At 42.7% G+C, this 14912-nt stretch overlaps 1 protein-coding gene across 1 annotated transcript in view; it reads left to right on the forward strand.

The window, feature by feature from the left end:
• Window positions 1-14912, forward strand: part of TGM6 (transglutaminase 6) — a 42758-nt gene that overhangs the window by 14921 nt on the left and 12925 nt on the right. Inside the window, exons 8-10 of the mRNA XM_063601248.1 lie at window positions 601-704; window positions 785-1027; window positions 14443-14784. Of these exons, the coding sequence (XP_063457318.1) occupies window positions 601-704; window positions 785-1027; window positions 14443-14784 (689 nt within the window). The remainder of the gene's footprint in view (window positions 1-600; window positions 705-784; window positions 1028-14442; window positions 14785-14912) is intronic.

The following is a 14912-nucleotide window of genomic DNA, read 5'->3' on the forward strand; positions in this document are numbered from 1 at the left end:
TCAGAACCCTACCTACCCGCTCTTCTGGCCATATCCCAGAGACACTTACATACTTTCTGCTCCTTGAACACACAAGGCCTTTTCTTGTCTCACTTAGGACCTTTGCACATGCTGTTCCTTCTTTCTAGAATATTGTTCCCTTCACTCTTCCTATAGCTTATTCTTTCTCACTTAAGTCTCACCTTCAATGTCATTTACCTAGAGTAGGTCTATAGGGGTTGTTCTCTAGCTTAAGCCCCTCTTTTTCTTCCTAACATTTATTGTCACTTGCATTTGTTTGATTTATCTGCTGACTTAGCTTTGCCTGTCTCCTTTGTTAGAATGGAAGCAGCATGAGAGTAAAGATCTTCTGTCTTAGTTGCAGTACCTTGAACAACAGGTTCTTGATAAATATACACACACATCTATATACACACATACACATATATATACAAACATCTGTGAATGCTGTGTGCTCATTCATGTGGTTGAATGAGTGATTCACAACATGCAGCCACAGTTCTTGTGGAAAGTAGGGAGCCCAGGGCCTGCCTCTCAGTAGGATCTTCCCTTCCTATGCCCTCACTCTAGGCAGCTTCACCCATCCTCTCTCTGTGGCAGGAATTTCCATGTCTGGAATGAGAGCTGGTTTGCCCGGCAGGACCTAGGCCCCTCTTACAATGGCTGGCAGGTTCTGGATGCCACCCCCCAGGAGGAGAGTGAAGGTACGCTCAATTGGGTGGGGTAAGTTCCAGACCCCTGCTTTTCCTTACCCATGCTGCTCATGCCCACCCCTCCTGCCCAGGTGTGTTCCGGTGCGGCCCAGCCTCAGTCACCGCCATCCGCGAGGGTGATGTGCACCTGGCCCACGATGGCCCCTTCGTGTTTGCGGAGGTCAACGCCGACTACATCACCTGGCTGTGGCACGAGGATGAGAGCCGGGAGCGTGTATACTCAAACACGAAGAAGATCGGGAGATGCATCAGCACCAAGGCGGTGGGCAGTGACTCCCGCGTGGACATCACCGACCTCTACAAGTATCCGGAAGGTAAGGGCCACATGGCAGCCTTTATTACCTTCCCCAGGATGGCCCATCAGCTGCAGAGGGCCCACTGCAGGTGGCCTGGAGCCAGGCCTCACCCCATGTATATGACGCTGACAGCAGCTTCCATTCACGTTGTCTCTGTGCTCTGAGCCAAGTGCCTTTATTTAGGCTACATTAATAGCTTCCTCTGTTTGCTAAGCACCTCTTCTACCTTAGAAGATTTCCCATTTGTAATAATAATAGCTACATCTCCTTGAACACTTGCCATATACCAGGCACTGCATTAGGTATGTTCACATACAATAATCACTACTAGTAACAATAATGATGATAGTAGCAGGTATTATTTATTGAACACCTAAGACAAACACGTGGCACAGGCCCAATTCAGACTAATAATAATAGCATCTCCTGCTTAGCATCTGCCAGGGCCTGTGCCGTGATACCAATTTATGGCCATTGGTTCATTGAAGAGCCCCTACTTGTTAGGCTACAAAAACAAAACAGTTGTATTTTTTCTTATAGCTGCTTCCAACTATATACTTTAAAAATCTCCCTTTCCCACTGTGTAACAGGTTCCTTAGCAATGTTGTGATCTGATTAACATATTTTCAACCATTTCTGCTTGTTAAATCCATGTCACCAAGTAATTATGACTTCAAGCTCAAACTTGAATTAGACCCTGTCTCCTCCTGTCCCCTGAGCACAAGCTAGAGCAGTGACCCTGGAAGGTTGCTAAAGAGGAGACACAATCTGCTCTGAACACCTCCTCGCCTCCCTTTTCTGCTCTCTAGCATCATATTTTACAGCTCTGGTTGCACTTTTTTTTTTCTTTGAGACGGAGTCTCACTCTTGTTGCCCAGACTGGAGTGCAATAATGTGATCTCAGCTCACTGCAACCTCCGCCTCCTGGGTTCAAGCAATTCTCCTGCCTCACCCTCCCAAGTAGCTGGGATTACAGGTGCCCGCCACCATGCCCAGCTAATTTTTGTATTTTTAGTAGAGACGGGGTTTCACCATGTTGGCCAGGCTGCCCTTGAACTCCTGACCTCAGGTGAGCCACCCACCTCAGCCTCCCAAAGTTCTGGGATTACAGGCATGAGCCACTGTACCTAGCCCCTTGTTGCACATTTGAATTATCCAGGGAGCTGTTTCAGTTATATATCTTAAACAATAATTACTTATTTGGTCAATTCTGTGGGTCAACAATTTGGGCTGTGCTCAGCTGGGATGGTTCATCTTCTCCAGGTGGTGCTGGCTGGGATCTCACATATGTCTGTCACGTGGGACTGCTGAGATGGCTGGGTCTGTGTTCCCACTTGGCCTCTCATGTCCCAACAGGCCAGCCCATGCTTTTCTGAATAGCAGCAACATTCCCAGAAGGTGAGAGATGAAGCTGTGAGGTTTCTAGAGGCCTGGCTCAGAATGTGCACCATGTCACTTCTGCCACATTCTATTGGTCAAAGCAATTCATGAACCCAATCCAGATTCAAGGGGTGGGAAGTTGCAAGGCATTATGGCCATTTTTAATCTACCACAGCAGGCCAGATTCCACCCCTGACTAATTGAATCATAGTCTCTACGGGATGTGGTTTTGGCACTGGGGCTTTTTAAAGCTCCCAGGTGGTCTCTAGTGTGCAACCAATGCTGAGAGCACTGTTAGGCTAAGAGAGAGGCAAAGAGGAGAGAAGAGAGCAGATGCCTTTGTCTTAACTGGGTGACGATTCAGTGCTGGCTAAGTGGGTGGGTGCTGCTGCCCTAGTTTCCTATCTATGCTTGCTGAGGACAGATGGTGGCTCCATCACAACCTGCTGCCATCCAGACTAATTCCTGTGCTGTTCCTCTAGACACTGCTGATTTCTTGTGCTATTTGGGTCCTTTCAACACAGCTTCTTTCTGATGCATGGTGATTTTTGTCCCCAAGTTCTGCAGAGGTTTTACAAGGCTGTGGCCCCCAACCCTAACCTCCACTGTGTCCCATTCCAAGGCTGGGAACTGAAACCTGACACTTGTGGGTAGGAGGAGCAGTCTTGACTGGCTGTCTCCCACCTGCTGTCTCCCTTCAGTTCTCTTCTCCCTGCTCAGGTAGTACATGGCTTAGTAAGTAAGACGGGATAAACAGACCTCCCACAGGGAGGAGAATACCAACTTCCCTTTCTGTAGGCACCCCCAATCTTGATCAGCCAGTCATTTCTTGCTGAAGATACCCCCAAACCTTAACACTGATTCTTTTAAACACCTACTCACACCCCCAACTCACACTTTAGCTCCTATCTCCAGGAACATGGCACTTTCTTGACTGTCAAAGACATCTTCCACTTTAGCCGTCTTCTTACTGTCTTGGGGATGGGCTATGGATGAGGGGACTATGTGGTAAGGCCTCTTCTGAGCTGCCACCTCTCTGATAAGACCTGCAGATTGATTGCTGGGTCCCTTCAGCTGGGAGCTTCTGGAACTTAGAACGTGGGGTCTAGCCTGGGCAACATGGCAAAACCCCATCTCTACAAAAAATACAAAAGAATTAGCCAGGCATGGTGGCATATGCCTGTAGTCCCAGCTACTCAGGAGGCTCCAGTGGGAGGAACACTTGATTCTGGAAAGCGGAGGTTGCAGTGAGACAAGATTGTGCCACTGCACTCTAGCCTGGGCAACACAGTGAGACCCTGTCTCAAAAAAAAAAAAAAAAAGTACATGAGGTCTGTGGGTCTTTTGTCCTAAGATTTAACTATGACCAGCTGGGTGCGGTGGCTCACACCTATAATCCCAGCACTCTGGGAGGCCGAGGCAGGCAGATCACCTGAGGTCAAGAGTTCGAGACCAGCCTGGCCAACATGGCGAAAACGCGTCTCTACTAAAAATACAAAATTAGCCAGGCATGGTGGCCCATGCCTGTAATCCCAGCTACTTGGGAGGCTGAGGCAGGAGAATTGCTTGAACCTGGGAGGCGGAGGTTGCAGTGAGCCAGGATCACACACTGCACTCCACCCTCAGCAACAAGAGCGAAACTCCTCAAAAAAAAAAAAAAAAAAAAAAAAAAACCATGGCCACAGGAGAAATTAACATCCTGTTACATGATGACAGTGATGGCAATCACTGTTACGGAGCGCCTGCTGTGGGCTGGCCATTTTCACATGTTATGTAGTCATTTTATTTAACAAATGTTTACAAAGCCCTTACCATGAGCTTTTAAGTGAGACACTAGTACAAAGTTTATTTTACAGAGGAGAAGACAGATGTACAGAGAGGCAAGTTGACCCAGCCAGGGAACATAGCTAGTAAGGGAGAACTCTCCTGCAGAACCCAGAGCCCATGCTCCTCACTCTGCACTGCACTGCCACTATTTAATTATAATATTGTCTACTGTTTATTGACTGCCTACTGTGGGCAACGTGATTTTACATTTAGGTTAACAAAAATAATAGTAACAGTATCTAGAACTTGCTAAGCAAAATGGTAAGCAATGTCCATGCATTATTTCATTTAATATTTATTTTAAAATCATTTTATGAGCCAGACATGGTGGCTCACACCTGCAATCCCAGCACTTTGGGAGGCCAAGGTGGGCAGATCATCTGAGGTCAGGAGTTCAAGACTAGCCTGGCCAACATGGCGAAACCCCATTTCTACTAAAAATACAAAAATTAGCTGGGCGTGGTGGTGGTTGCCTGTAGTCCCAGCTGTTCAGGAGGCTGAAGCAAGATAATTGCTTGCTCTCAGGAGGCGGAGGTTGCAGTGAGCAGAGATTACGTCACTACACTCCAGGCTAACAGAGTGAGACTCTGTCTCAAAAAATAAAATAAAATCATTTTATGGATAAGCAAACTGAGGTACAGGGAGGTTAAGTAACTTCCCCAAGTTTCCAAAGCCCAAAAGAGCTGGAATTCTAACGAGGCAGTCTACTCTTAGGGCCTCTGCCCTCCCTGCTATGCTAGACTGCGCATCTTCGCTGAGTGGCCTTGGTGTGCCATACAGCATGCTAGGCTTTTTCATGTGCTCTCAAAGTAGAGACCCTCCTGAGTGTCAGGCATGATTCAGAGGCAAGGGGACAAAGAGAAGTCCCCAGAGAACTCACCACATGGTGAGCTGACAGCACAGAATAATTCGGAGTGACTGGCACTCTACTGGGGCATCCAGAGGCTAAAGGAACAAAGAGGAGGAGTCTCTAATTCGGCCAGGGCAGAAGGTATCAGGAAAAGCAGCCTATGGGAGGGAATGCTGAAGGGAGTAAGATTTAGCCAGGAGATGAAAGGTTGAGAAGGCATTCCAGGAAGACAGAGTCCAACAGGATTCCAGACTCATGCTGGGCAATATTGCTCAGGCAAGCCAAGACATCCTTGACTTGCATGAGCAGTATTCTATAGATGAAATGACAGGGGCTTGTGCCTCTCTGAGTCATGAGCCCTTGCTCTGTCTGTGGAACCAGGACACATGCTAGAGCACAAAGATTCAGAGCCCCGGGGTACAACATGCTCTTTTATACCTAAAGGACTTGGCACAAGATGCTTTCTTTGCCTGGGAAGGACCTGCTGACTTCACCCCAAACTTTTGCCTGGCCAGGGGTCTCAGCACCCTATTGACTTCCTTCTAAGCACATATCGCAACTTGATATTTGCTTGAATCTTTGTTGTCTCCCTAGAGTGCTCCTAGACTGAGTTCTAGGATGGCAGGAAGCCTGACTGTTTTGTTCATTGCCGTATCCCCAACTCCTACAGCAGCATCAACTGCATGGTAGGTGCTCAGTACAGATTCACGGAATGAATGAATTGGGGCCAACAGCATATGAAGGGCTTTTAATGCCATAAGGAGTCTGAGCTGTATCAAGAAGGGCCTTGCTTTGTTGATTGCAGGACTGGCTTATGTGAAGCTACAGGACATATAAGCCACATTTTCACATTTTTTTCTATTGGCATGTGTTTATTGAGCATTTACTGAGTGCCAGGCAACCAGTGAGCAAAATGCGTATGATCTTTATCTTAAAGGATAAAGGAGCTGACATTCTAGTGGGGAAGGTAAAAATAAACAAATAAGTAAAATAACTAGTATTTCAGATACTGATAAGTATTTTGGGGAAAAATAAAGAAGGAAAAGAGTTTAGGGACTGGTTGAGAGGAAGCGAACATTTGTCATTTAAAATCAGGTGGCCTCTAACAGACGCCTATAGAAGACTCCACATTATAGCAGCAACATATACACATTCTTGGAAAGTACAAGGGTAGCATTATCCAGAATTGACCATATGCTCAGCCATAAAATAAGCCTCAGTAAACTTAAAAGGATTGAAATCATACAAAGTGTATAATCTTATTCCAATAGAATTAAATTAGAAATCAGTATCAGAAGAGAATTTGATACATTTACAATATGTGAAAATTAAACAATACATACGTCTAAATATCCAGTGAGCCAAAGGAAAGATCACAAGTCAAATTAGAAAATACTCTGCAGTGAAAGAAAATGAAAATGCAATATGCCAAAATTTATAAGATGCTGCTAAAGCAGTACACAGTGGGGAATTTATAGCCGTAAAACCTATATTAAAGAAGAAAGATTTCAAATCAATAGCCTAATCTTCTACCTTAAGAACCTAGAAAAATGGCTGGATGTGGTGGCTCATGCCTATAATCCCAGCATTTTGGGAGGCCGAGGTATGCAGATCACCTGAGCTCAGGAGTTCGAGACCAGCCTGGCCAACACTGGGAAACCCTGTCTCTACTAAAAATACAAAAATTAATTGGGTGTGGGGGCATGCACCTATAGTCCCAGCTACTCGGGAGGTTGAGGCAAGAGAATCACCTGAACCTGGGAGGCAGAAGTTGCAGTGAGCCGAGATCAGGCCACTGCACTCCAGCCTGGATCACAAAGCGAGACTGTCTCAAAAAAAAAAAAAAAAAAAAAATCTAGAAAAAGAAGAGCAAACTAAACACCTAAAAAAGCAGAAAGAGGAAACAAGAAAGATTAAAGTGGAAATAAATGTAAATGAAATAAAGAGCAGAAAAATCATAAAAGAAAATCAACAAAACCAGTTGATTCTTTGAAAAGACTGACAAAATTGATAAACCCTTAGCTAGACTAAGAGAAGAATCAAATTACTAAAATTAGAGAGGATGTCACTACCAACCCTACAAAAATGAAAAGAACTATAGAGTGTGGTTTTTAAAGAAAAGTATTTGGTTATCATCCCCAGTTTCTGGCACACAGCTCCTAAAACTCTTGGAGTCTTCAGAATGAGAAGAGCATCAGCTATATAGCACATTAGTGAGATGACTAGGGACATCTAGATCACTTTCAGCATGGGGGCTGGTTGCCTGAAAAATCAAGACATGATTAGGGATTGGGGACTTTAAACCCCATCTCTGACCTCCAGGGAGGGGAGAGAGGCTGAAGATTGAGTTTATCACCTAAGGCCTATGATTTAATCAGTCATGCCTATGTAATGAAACTCTGTAAAAACTGCTAAACAATGGGGTTTGGAGAGGTTCCAGGTTGGGGAAGACATTGAGGTGCTGAGAGGGTGGCATGCTTAGAGAGGAGATGGAAACCCCACACCACCCCTGCCCCCTGCCGTACCTTGCCCTGTGTATCTCTCCCACTTGGCTCTTCCAGAGTTATATCCTTCATAACAAACCAGGAATGGTAAGTAAACTGTTTTTCTGAGTTCTGTGAACCACTCTAGCAAATTATGAAACCTAAGGCTGGGGCCAGTTATGAGAACCCCAAATCTGTAGCAAAGTTGGACAGAAGTGTGAGTAACCCTGAGTAACCAACACTTGTGACTGGAGTCTGAAGTCTCAGTCTTGTGGGACTGAGCCCTTCAACGTGTGGAGTCTGATGCTAACTCCAGGTAGCTACTGTTAGAATTGAATTGAATTGAATTGAATTGTAGGAGACCCAGTTGGTGTCCAGAGAGTTGGAGAATTGGTTGGTATGAAAAACCCCCACACTTTTGGAGTCAGAATTGCTATAATTAATGACAGTTTATTAGGGGATACTATGAGCAACTGCGTGACAACATATTAGATAACTTTAGATTAAATGGGTAAATTTCTAGAAAGACACAGTTACCAAAACTATCTCAAAAAGAAATAGAGAATCTGAATAGATTCACAACAAGTAAAAAACTATTAATAGTTCATATTGAACTAGTAATATGAAAACTTCCCACAAAGAAATAATCAGGCCCAGATTATGTCACTGGTGAATTCTACCAAATATTAAAAGAACTAATATCAATTATTCATGAATTATTCCAAAAAGTGGAAGATGAGGGAATACTTCTCAACTCATTCTATGAAGTCAGTATTATCCTGATACCAAAACCAGATGACATCAGAAGAAAAGAAAACTACATATCTATCTCCCTTATGAATGTGAAAGTAAAAATCAACAATGAAAGCAAAAATTCATGAATATGAAATGAATTCAGTTTACTGATAAACTGAATTCAGCAACATATAAAAAAGATTATACGCCATGAGCAAGTGGGATTTATCCCAAGAATACAAGATGGGTTTAACATTGAAAATCAGCTAATATAATACACCGTATCAATAGAAAAAAAGACAAAATAACATGATCATCTCAATAGATGCAGAAAAAGCATTTGACAAAATCTCATACCTCTCTATGATAAAAAAAAAAACACTCAACAAATTAAGAATAGAAGTAAACTTCCTCAGTGTGATAAGTCACCTATAAAAAAGCTACAGCTAAAATGATACTTAATAGTGAAACGTTGAACATTTACACCCCAAAATCAGGGACAAGACCAAGATGTCCTTTTTTGTCATATTGATTCATCATTTTTATGGAAGTACTAGCCAGGGAAATTAAGCAAGAAAAATAAATAGATATCTTTTTTAAAATTATATTGGGAAAACTGGATATCTATATGCAAAAGACTGAAGTTAGACTCTTACATTATATAGAAAAATTAACTGAAAATGGATCAAAGGTCTAAATGTGAGAGCTAAAATTATAAAACTCTTAGAAAAAAACATATGAGAAAAGTTTCATGATGTTGGATTTGGCACTGATGTCTTGAATATGTTGCCAAAATATTAAAAATAGAATTATCATACAATCCAGCAATTCAACTTCTAGGTATATGCCCAAAAGAATTGAAAGCAGGACCTCGAAGAGATGTTTGTACACCCATGTTCAGAGCAGCATTATTCAAAGTAGCCAAAACATCTATAGCCATACCACCCTGAATGCGCCCAATCTCATCAAAATGGCCAAAAGGTGAAAGCAACCCAAGTGTCCATCACTGAATGAATGAATAAACAAAATGTGGTATATACATACAATGGAATATTATTTAGCCTTAAAAAGAAAGAAAATACCAACAAATGCTGGAACAGAGATGAAACTTGAGGACATTATGCTAAGTGAAATAAGCCAGACATAAAAGAACAAATATTCTATGATGCCGCTTATATCTATGAAGTACCTAGAGTAGCCAAACTCATACAGACAGAAAGTAGAATGGTGGTTGCCAGGGGCTAAGATCTGGGGAGAATGGGCATTATTGTTTAATAGGTATAGAGTTTCAATCAAGATGAAAAGAGCTCTGGATAGATGGTAGTGATGGTTACACAACAATATGAATGTACTTAATGACACTGAAGTGTACACTTAAAAATGGTTAAGATGGTAAATTTTATGTTATATGTATTTTATCACAATTTTTAAAATAAAAAGAAAGAAGACAAAAGAAGAGAGGGAGGAAGACAGGGAGGGAGAAATGGAAATAGAGAAATTTCCAAATTGGAAAGAAATTTGCACATGACATAATTTTGTATATATAAAATCCTAAGGAATCCATTAAAAAGCTATTAGAAATGATAAACAAGTTCAGCAAGTTTGCAGAACACAAGACCAATATACAAAAATTAATCAGATTTCTAGATACTGGCAATGAATAATCCAAAAATGAAATTAAGAAAATAAATCCATTTACAATAGCATCAAAAAGAATAAAGTACTTAGGAATAAATTCAACAAAAGAAGAGCAAGACTTACATGCTAAAACTACAAAACATTGTTGAAAGAAATTAATGATCTAAATAAATGAAAAGGCATCCCATTTTCATGGATCGAAAGGGTTTATATTGTTAAAATTGCAATACTCTCAAAATTGACCTACAGACTCAACAAAATCCTATCAAAGTTACAGCTGAGTTTTTTTTCCCCAAAATTAGCAACCTGATCATAAAATTCATTTGGAAACACAAGGGAACCCCAAATAGCCCAAATAATCTTGAAAAAGAAGTTGGAGGGCTCATACTTTCCAAATTCAAAACTTACTACAGCCAGGCATGGTGGCTTATGTCTGTGATCCCAGCACTTTAGGAGGCCAAGTCAGGAGACTCCCTTCAGTTCAGGAAATCTCCCTTCAGGCCAGCTGGGCAACATGGACAACTTCATCTCTACAAAAACTTTTAAAAATTAGCTGAGTGTGGTGGCATGGCTACCAGCTACTCAGGAGGCTGAGGTGGGAGAATTGCTTGAGCCTGGGAGGTTGAGGTTGCAATGAGCCATGATTGCACCACTGTACTCCACCCTGGGTGACAGAGTGAGATTCTGTCTCAAAAATAAACAGATAAGACAAAAATTACAACAGATATACAGTAACCCAGACAGTGTGATACTGGCATGAGAATGGACATATAGATCAAAGAAACTGAACTGAGAGTTGAAAAATAAACCCTTAAAATTATGATCAATTGATTCTACAAGCGTGTCAAGACAATTCAATGGAGAAAGAATAAGAATAGTCTTTTCAACAAATGGTGTTGGGACCACTGTATATCCCCACATGCAAAAGAATGAAGTTGTTATACCCCACTGGTTACATGAAAAATTTTTAAAAAAGGGAAATAAAAAGAATGAAGTTGGCCTTCTATCTCACATGATACACAAAAATTTCTCAAAATGGTTTACAGACTTACATGTGAGAGCTAAAACTATAAAACTTTTGGAAGAAAACATAGGAGTAAATCTTCATGATCTTCGGTTAGACCAAGCCTTTTCAGAAACGACATCAAAAGCACAAGTAACAAAGGAAAAAATTGGACTTTATCAAAGTTAAGAACTTGTCCTGCAAACAGCACCATCAGGAAAGTGGAAAGATAGCCCATGGAATAGGAGAGAATATTTGCAAATCATGTATTGAATGGATAAAGCACTCTCATCTAAAATATATGTATATGTAACTCTTAAAACTCAACCATAAAAAAATATAATTTTTTTTGAGAGCACCTGAAAGTCCAAGGCATGAACCACCATGCTTGGCCCATCCTAGCACCTTGAGAGACCAAGACGAGAGGAGTACTTGAGGCTAGGAGTTCAAGACCAGCCTGGGCAACATAGCAAGACTCCATCTCTACAAAATAAAGAAATAAATAAATAATCCAATTTTAAAATGGCAAAGGATGTGAATGAACATTTCCCCAAGGACCATATACAAATGGCCAATAAGCACATAAAAAGATGCTTAACATCATTAAGTCATTAGGAAAATGCATGTCAAAACCACAGTGAGATACCACTTCACATCCACTAGAACTACCGTCATCAAAAAGATAGACAATTAGTGTTGGTGAAGATGTGGAGAAACTGAAACACTCATACATTGCTGGTGGAAATTTACAATTGTGCAGCCACTTTGGAAAACACTTTGACAGTTTCTCAAAATGTTAAACATAGTGTTACCATGACCCAGCAACTGCACGCCCAGCTACATTTCCAAGAGAAATGAAAACAAACACCCACACAAAAACTTTACATGAATATTTATAGAAACATTATTTAAAATAGATAAAAAGTAGAAACAGCTCAAATACCCATCAATAGATAAATAAAATGTATATCCATCCAATGGAATGCTAGTCAGAAATAAAAAGGAACGCAGTACTGATACATGCTACCTACAATGTGAACGAACCTTGAAAACTGATGTTAAGCGGAAAAATTTCACAAAAGACCATGTGTTGTATGATTCCCTTTATATGAAATGTCCAGAATAGGCAAATTATGAATTATATTAGTGGTTGCCTAGGGCTGGGGTTGGGGTGGGGAGGAATGGGAAGTGACTCCTGATGGTTACAGAATTTGGGGGGGGGTGAAAAAACGTTCTAAAATTAGATTGTGGTGACGGGGTGCACAATTCTGTGAACTACTAAGAAACATTGAATTGCACTCTTAAAATGGGTGAATTGTGTGTTATGGAATTATATCTCAATAAAGTTGTTTAAAAAATCAGGTGGTCAGAGAAGGCCTCCATGAGAAGGAATGTAATGGTGGCATTACATTCTTTGGCAGGGAAATGAAACATTTTCATAGTAAAAATATATTGTACGGTAGCAGAACTCACATACATTTTAATAATAAAACATGGAATGTTAAAGAACCTTGGTGTTCACAGCAACATCAAGTGGTCACCAAGTGATCAGACCAGGGTCACACAGTATCAGGGCACCTTCAGGGGAGAGTGGTGTGAAGACCACATGCCACAGGTTTCAAATAGGGAAGGAGAACCATCAGAATTGGACCTTGGAATCATCAGAGTGGAAACAGAACTGGAATGGGATGGATCCTACATTCCCAGGAAGGGAGGGGACGTTCTTGATTATCGTGCTCAGTGCCTTGCTTGTGGGCCTCTTGTCCCCACTTTACAGATAGGAAAACTGAAGCTTGCCGGGACAGAGTAATGAAAACAGTAATAAAAGTTCACACACTGACCTCATGGTGAGGCGGTTTGTATGGTGGTCTGATGGGGGAAGAGAGATGAGAGAAGAGGACAGATTCCAGAGCCTAAGGAGGATGCTCAGCAGGACCTGGTGAGGGCTCTGTTGTGAGTGATAAAGGTGAGAGAAGAGTCAAGAACACCCCCAGGCTTCTGGCTTGTACACCTGGGCTCATGGCTGCACCATTGGCTGGGATGAGGAATGCTGCTGGGCAGTTGGTGGGTTTGGTTGGATTTGAGGCACCTGTGAGACACCTGGGGGGCGCTGTCCAGTTCTTTGTATTGTTCTGGAGCTCAAAAGAGAGGTCTGCGCTAGCAGTGGGGAAAGTGATGTATCAGGGGCCCTAAACTCACATGTCTACAGGAGCCCCACCGATAGAACCCTATGAGTGAGAATTACAGGGTGAAGATCATGGACAACCAGAGAGTGCATTCCCTCTCGGGGGGCTGCTATTGCTCAACTCTAGACTGAGGTAGGGCATGCAGGCTTAGCCCAGGAGGGTTCCTGGCATCACCCAGGAAAGAATTCAAGGATGAGCCAGTGGTGTTAGCAACTTTTCTTAAAGCAGCAGTGTGCAGCAACAGCAAAGGTGCTGCTCCTTGTGGGCCAGGGCTACCCCATAGGCAGTATGCCCAGCATAGCAGCTCTGAGTGACAGAGTGAGATCCTGTCTCAAAAACAAACAGACAAACAAAAAGTACTACAAATATACAGAAACCCTGACAGTGTGACATTGGCATAAGAAGGGACATATAGATCAAAGAAATTGAACTGAGAGCCCAAAAAGAAGCCCTTAAAATTTTGTTCAATTGATTTCTACATGGGTGTCAAGACAATTCAATGGAGAAAGAATAGAAATAGTCTTTTCAATAAATGGTGTTGGGACCGCTGTATACCCACATGCAAAAGAATGAAGTTGTTATACCCTACAGTTTTGTAATCATATTTATACTCAGTTTTAATTACATGCAAATTAAAGGGCAGATTATGCAGAAATTTTTAGGAAAAGGGTGGTAACTTCCAGGTGATTGCCTTGAAAAGGGGTAGTAAGTTCTGGGTGTTGCCATAGCACTGGTGGGCATGTCTTATAGAGAAGTGATTTTGCCTCCTCCCTGTTTCCATTCGTCTTTAATCTAGTCCTGAGTTTGAGCCCCAGCTCCTGAGTCAAGTCCCGCCTCCTGCCTCAAGACCATTATTGCCATGTAGAGAGTGGTAAGGGAGCATGAATGGAATTTGGAGCTTTACTGCCTGGTTCAAGTCCCAGCTCCCTCACTTACCACATAAGCTGTGTGATTGAGGAGTTACTTTACTTCTCTGTGTCTCGGCTTCCTTGTCTGTTAAATGTGGGTGATGATAATACCTCTGTAGTACCTCCTAGAGAAAAAAAATATAGCACCAAGTGCTATAGTACACATAGCAAATCTGCAAAAGTGCTAGCTATCATTATTATATGAGGCTTTTGACCCAGCTGTCAGAGAAGCTGGAAATTTGCATTTTTATGTGAAATTTCCTGGCAACTGATTTAAAACTTTATTTACATAGAGAATCAAACACAAGGCATGTGGCGCCGGTGTGCATATGGCTCTCGAACTGCCAGTTTGACTTCCATGAGCCATGGTAAATTAAAGGAGCAAGGGGGTGCCTGCCGCTGACGTTGTGTGATGCCCTGCAGGGTCCCGGAAAGAGAGGCAGGTGTACAGCAAGGCGGTGAACAGGCTGTTCGGCGTGGAAGCCTCTGGAAGAAGAACCTGGATCCGCAGGGCTGGGGGGCACTGTCTCTGGCGTGACGACCTCCTGGAGCCCGCCACCAAGCCCAGCATCGCTGGCAAGTTCAAGGTGCTAGAGCCTCCCATGCTGGGCCACGACCTGAGACTGGCCCTGTGCTTGGCCAACCTCACCTCCCGGGCCCAGCGGGTGAGGGTCAACCTGAGCGGTGCCACCATCCTCTATACCCGCAAGCCAGTGGCAGAGATCCTGCATGAATCCCACGCCGTGAGGCTGGGGCCGCAAGAAGGTAAGTGTACCCTGGCTTGGTGGAATCAGGCCAAACCACCTCCTTTTTCAGGAGGGTTGTGGAGGTCAGGGGGATTTCCCAGGACTGCATTCATCCCCAGGAAGGAAGGGGACATTCCTGAGCATTGT

Source organism: Pan paniscus, chromosome 21 (genome assembly GCF_029289425.2).
Source record: "Pan paniscus chromosome 21, NHGRI_mPanPan1-v2.0_pri, whole genome shotgun sequence".
NCBI classification, from domain to species: Eukaryota; Metazoa; Chordata; class Mammalia; order Primates; family Hominidae; genus Pan; species Pan paniscus.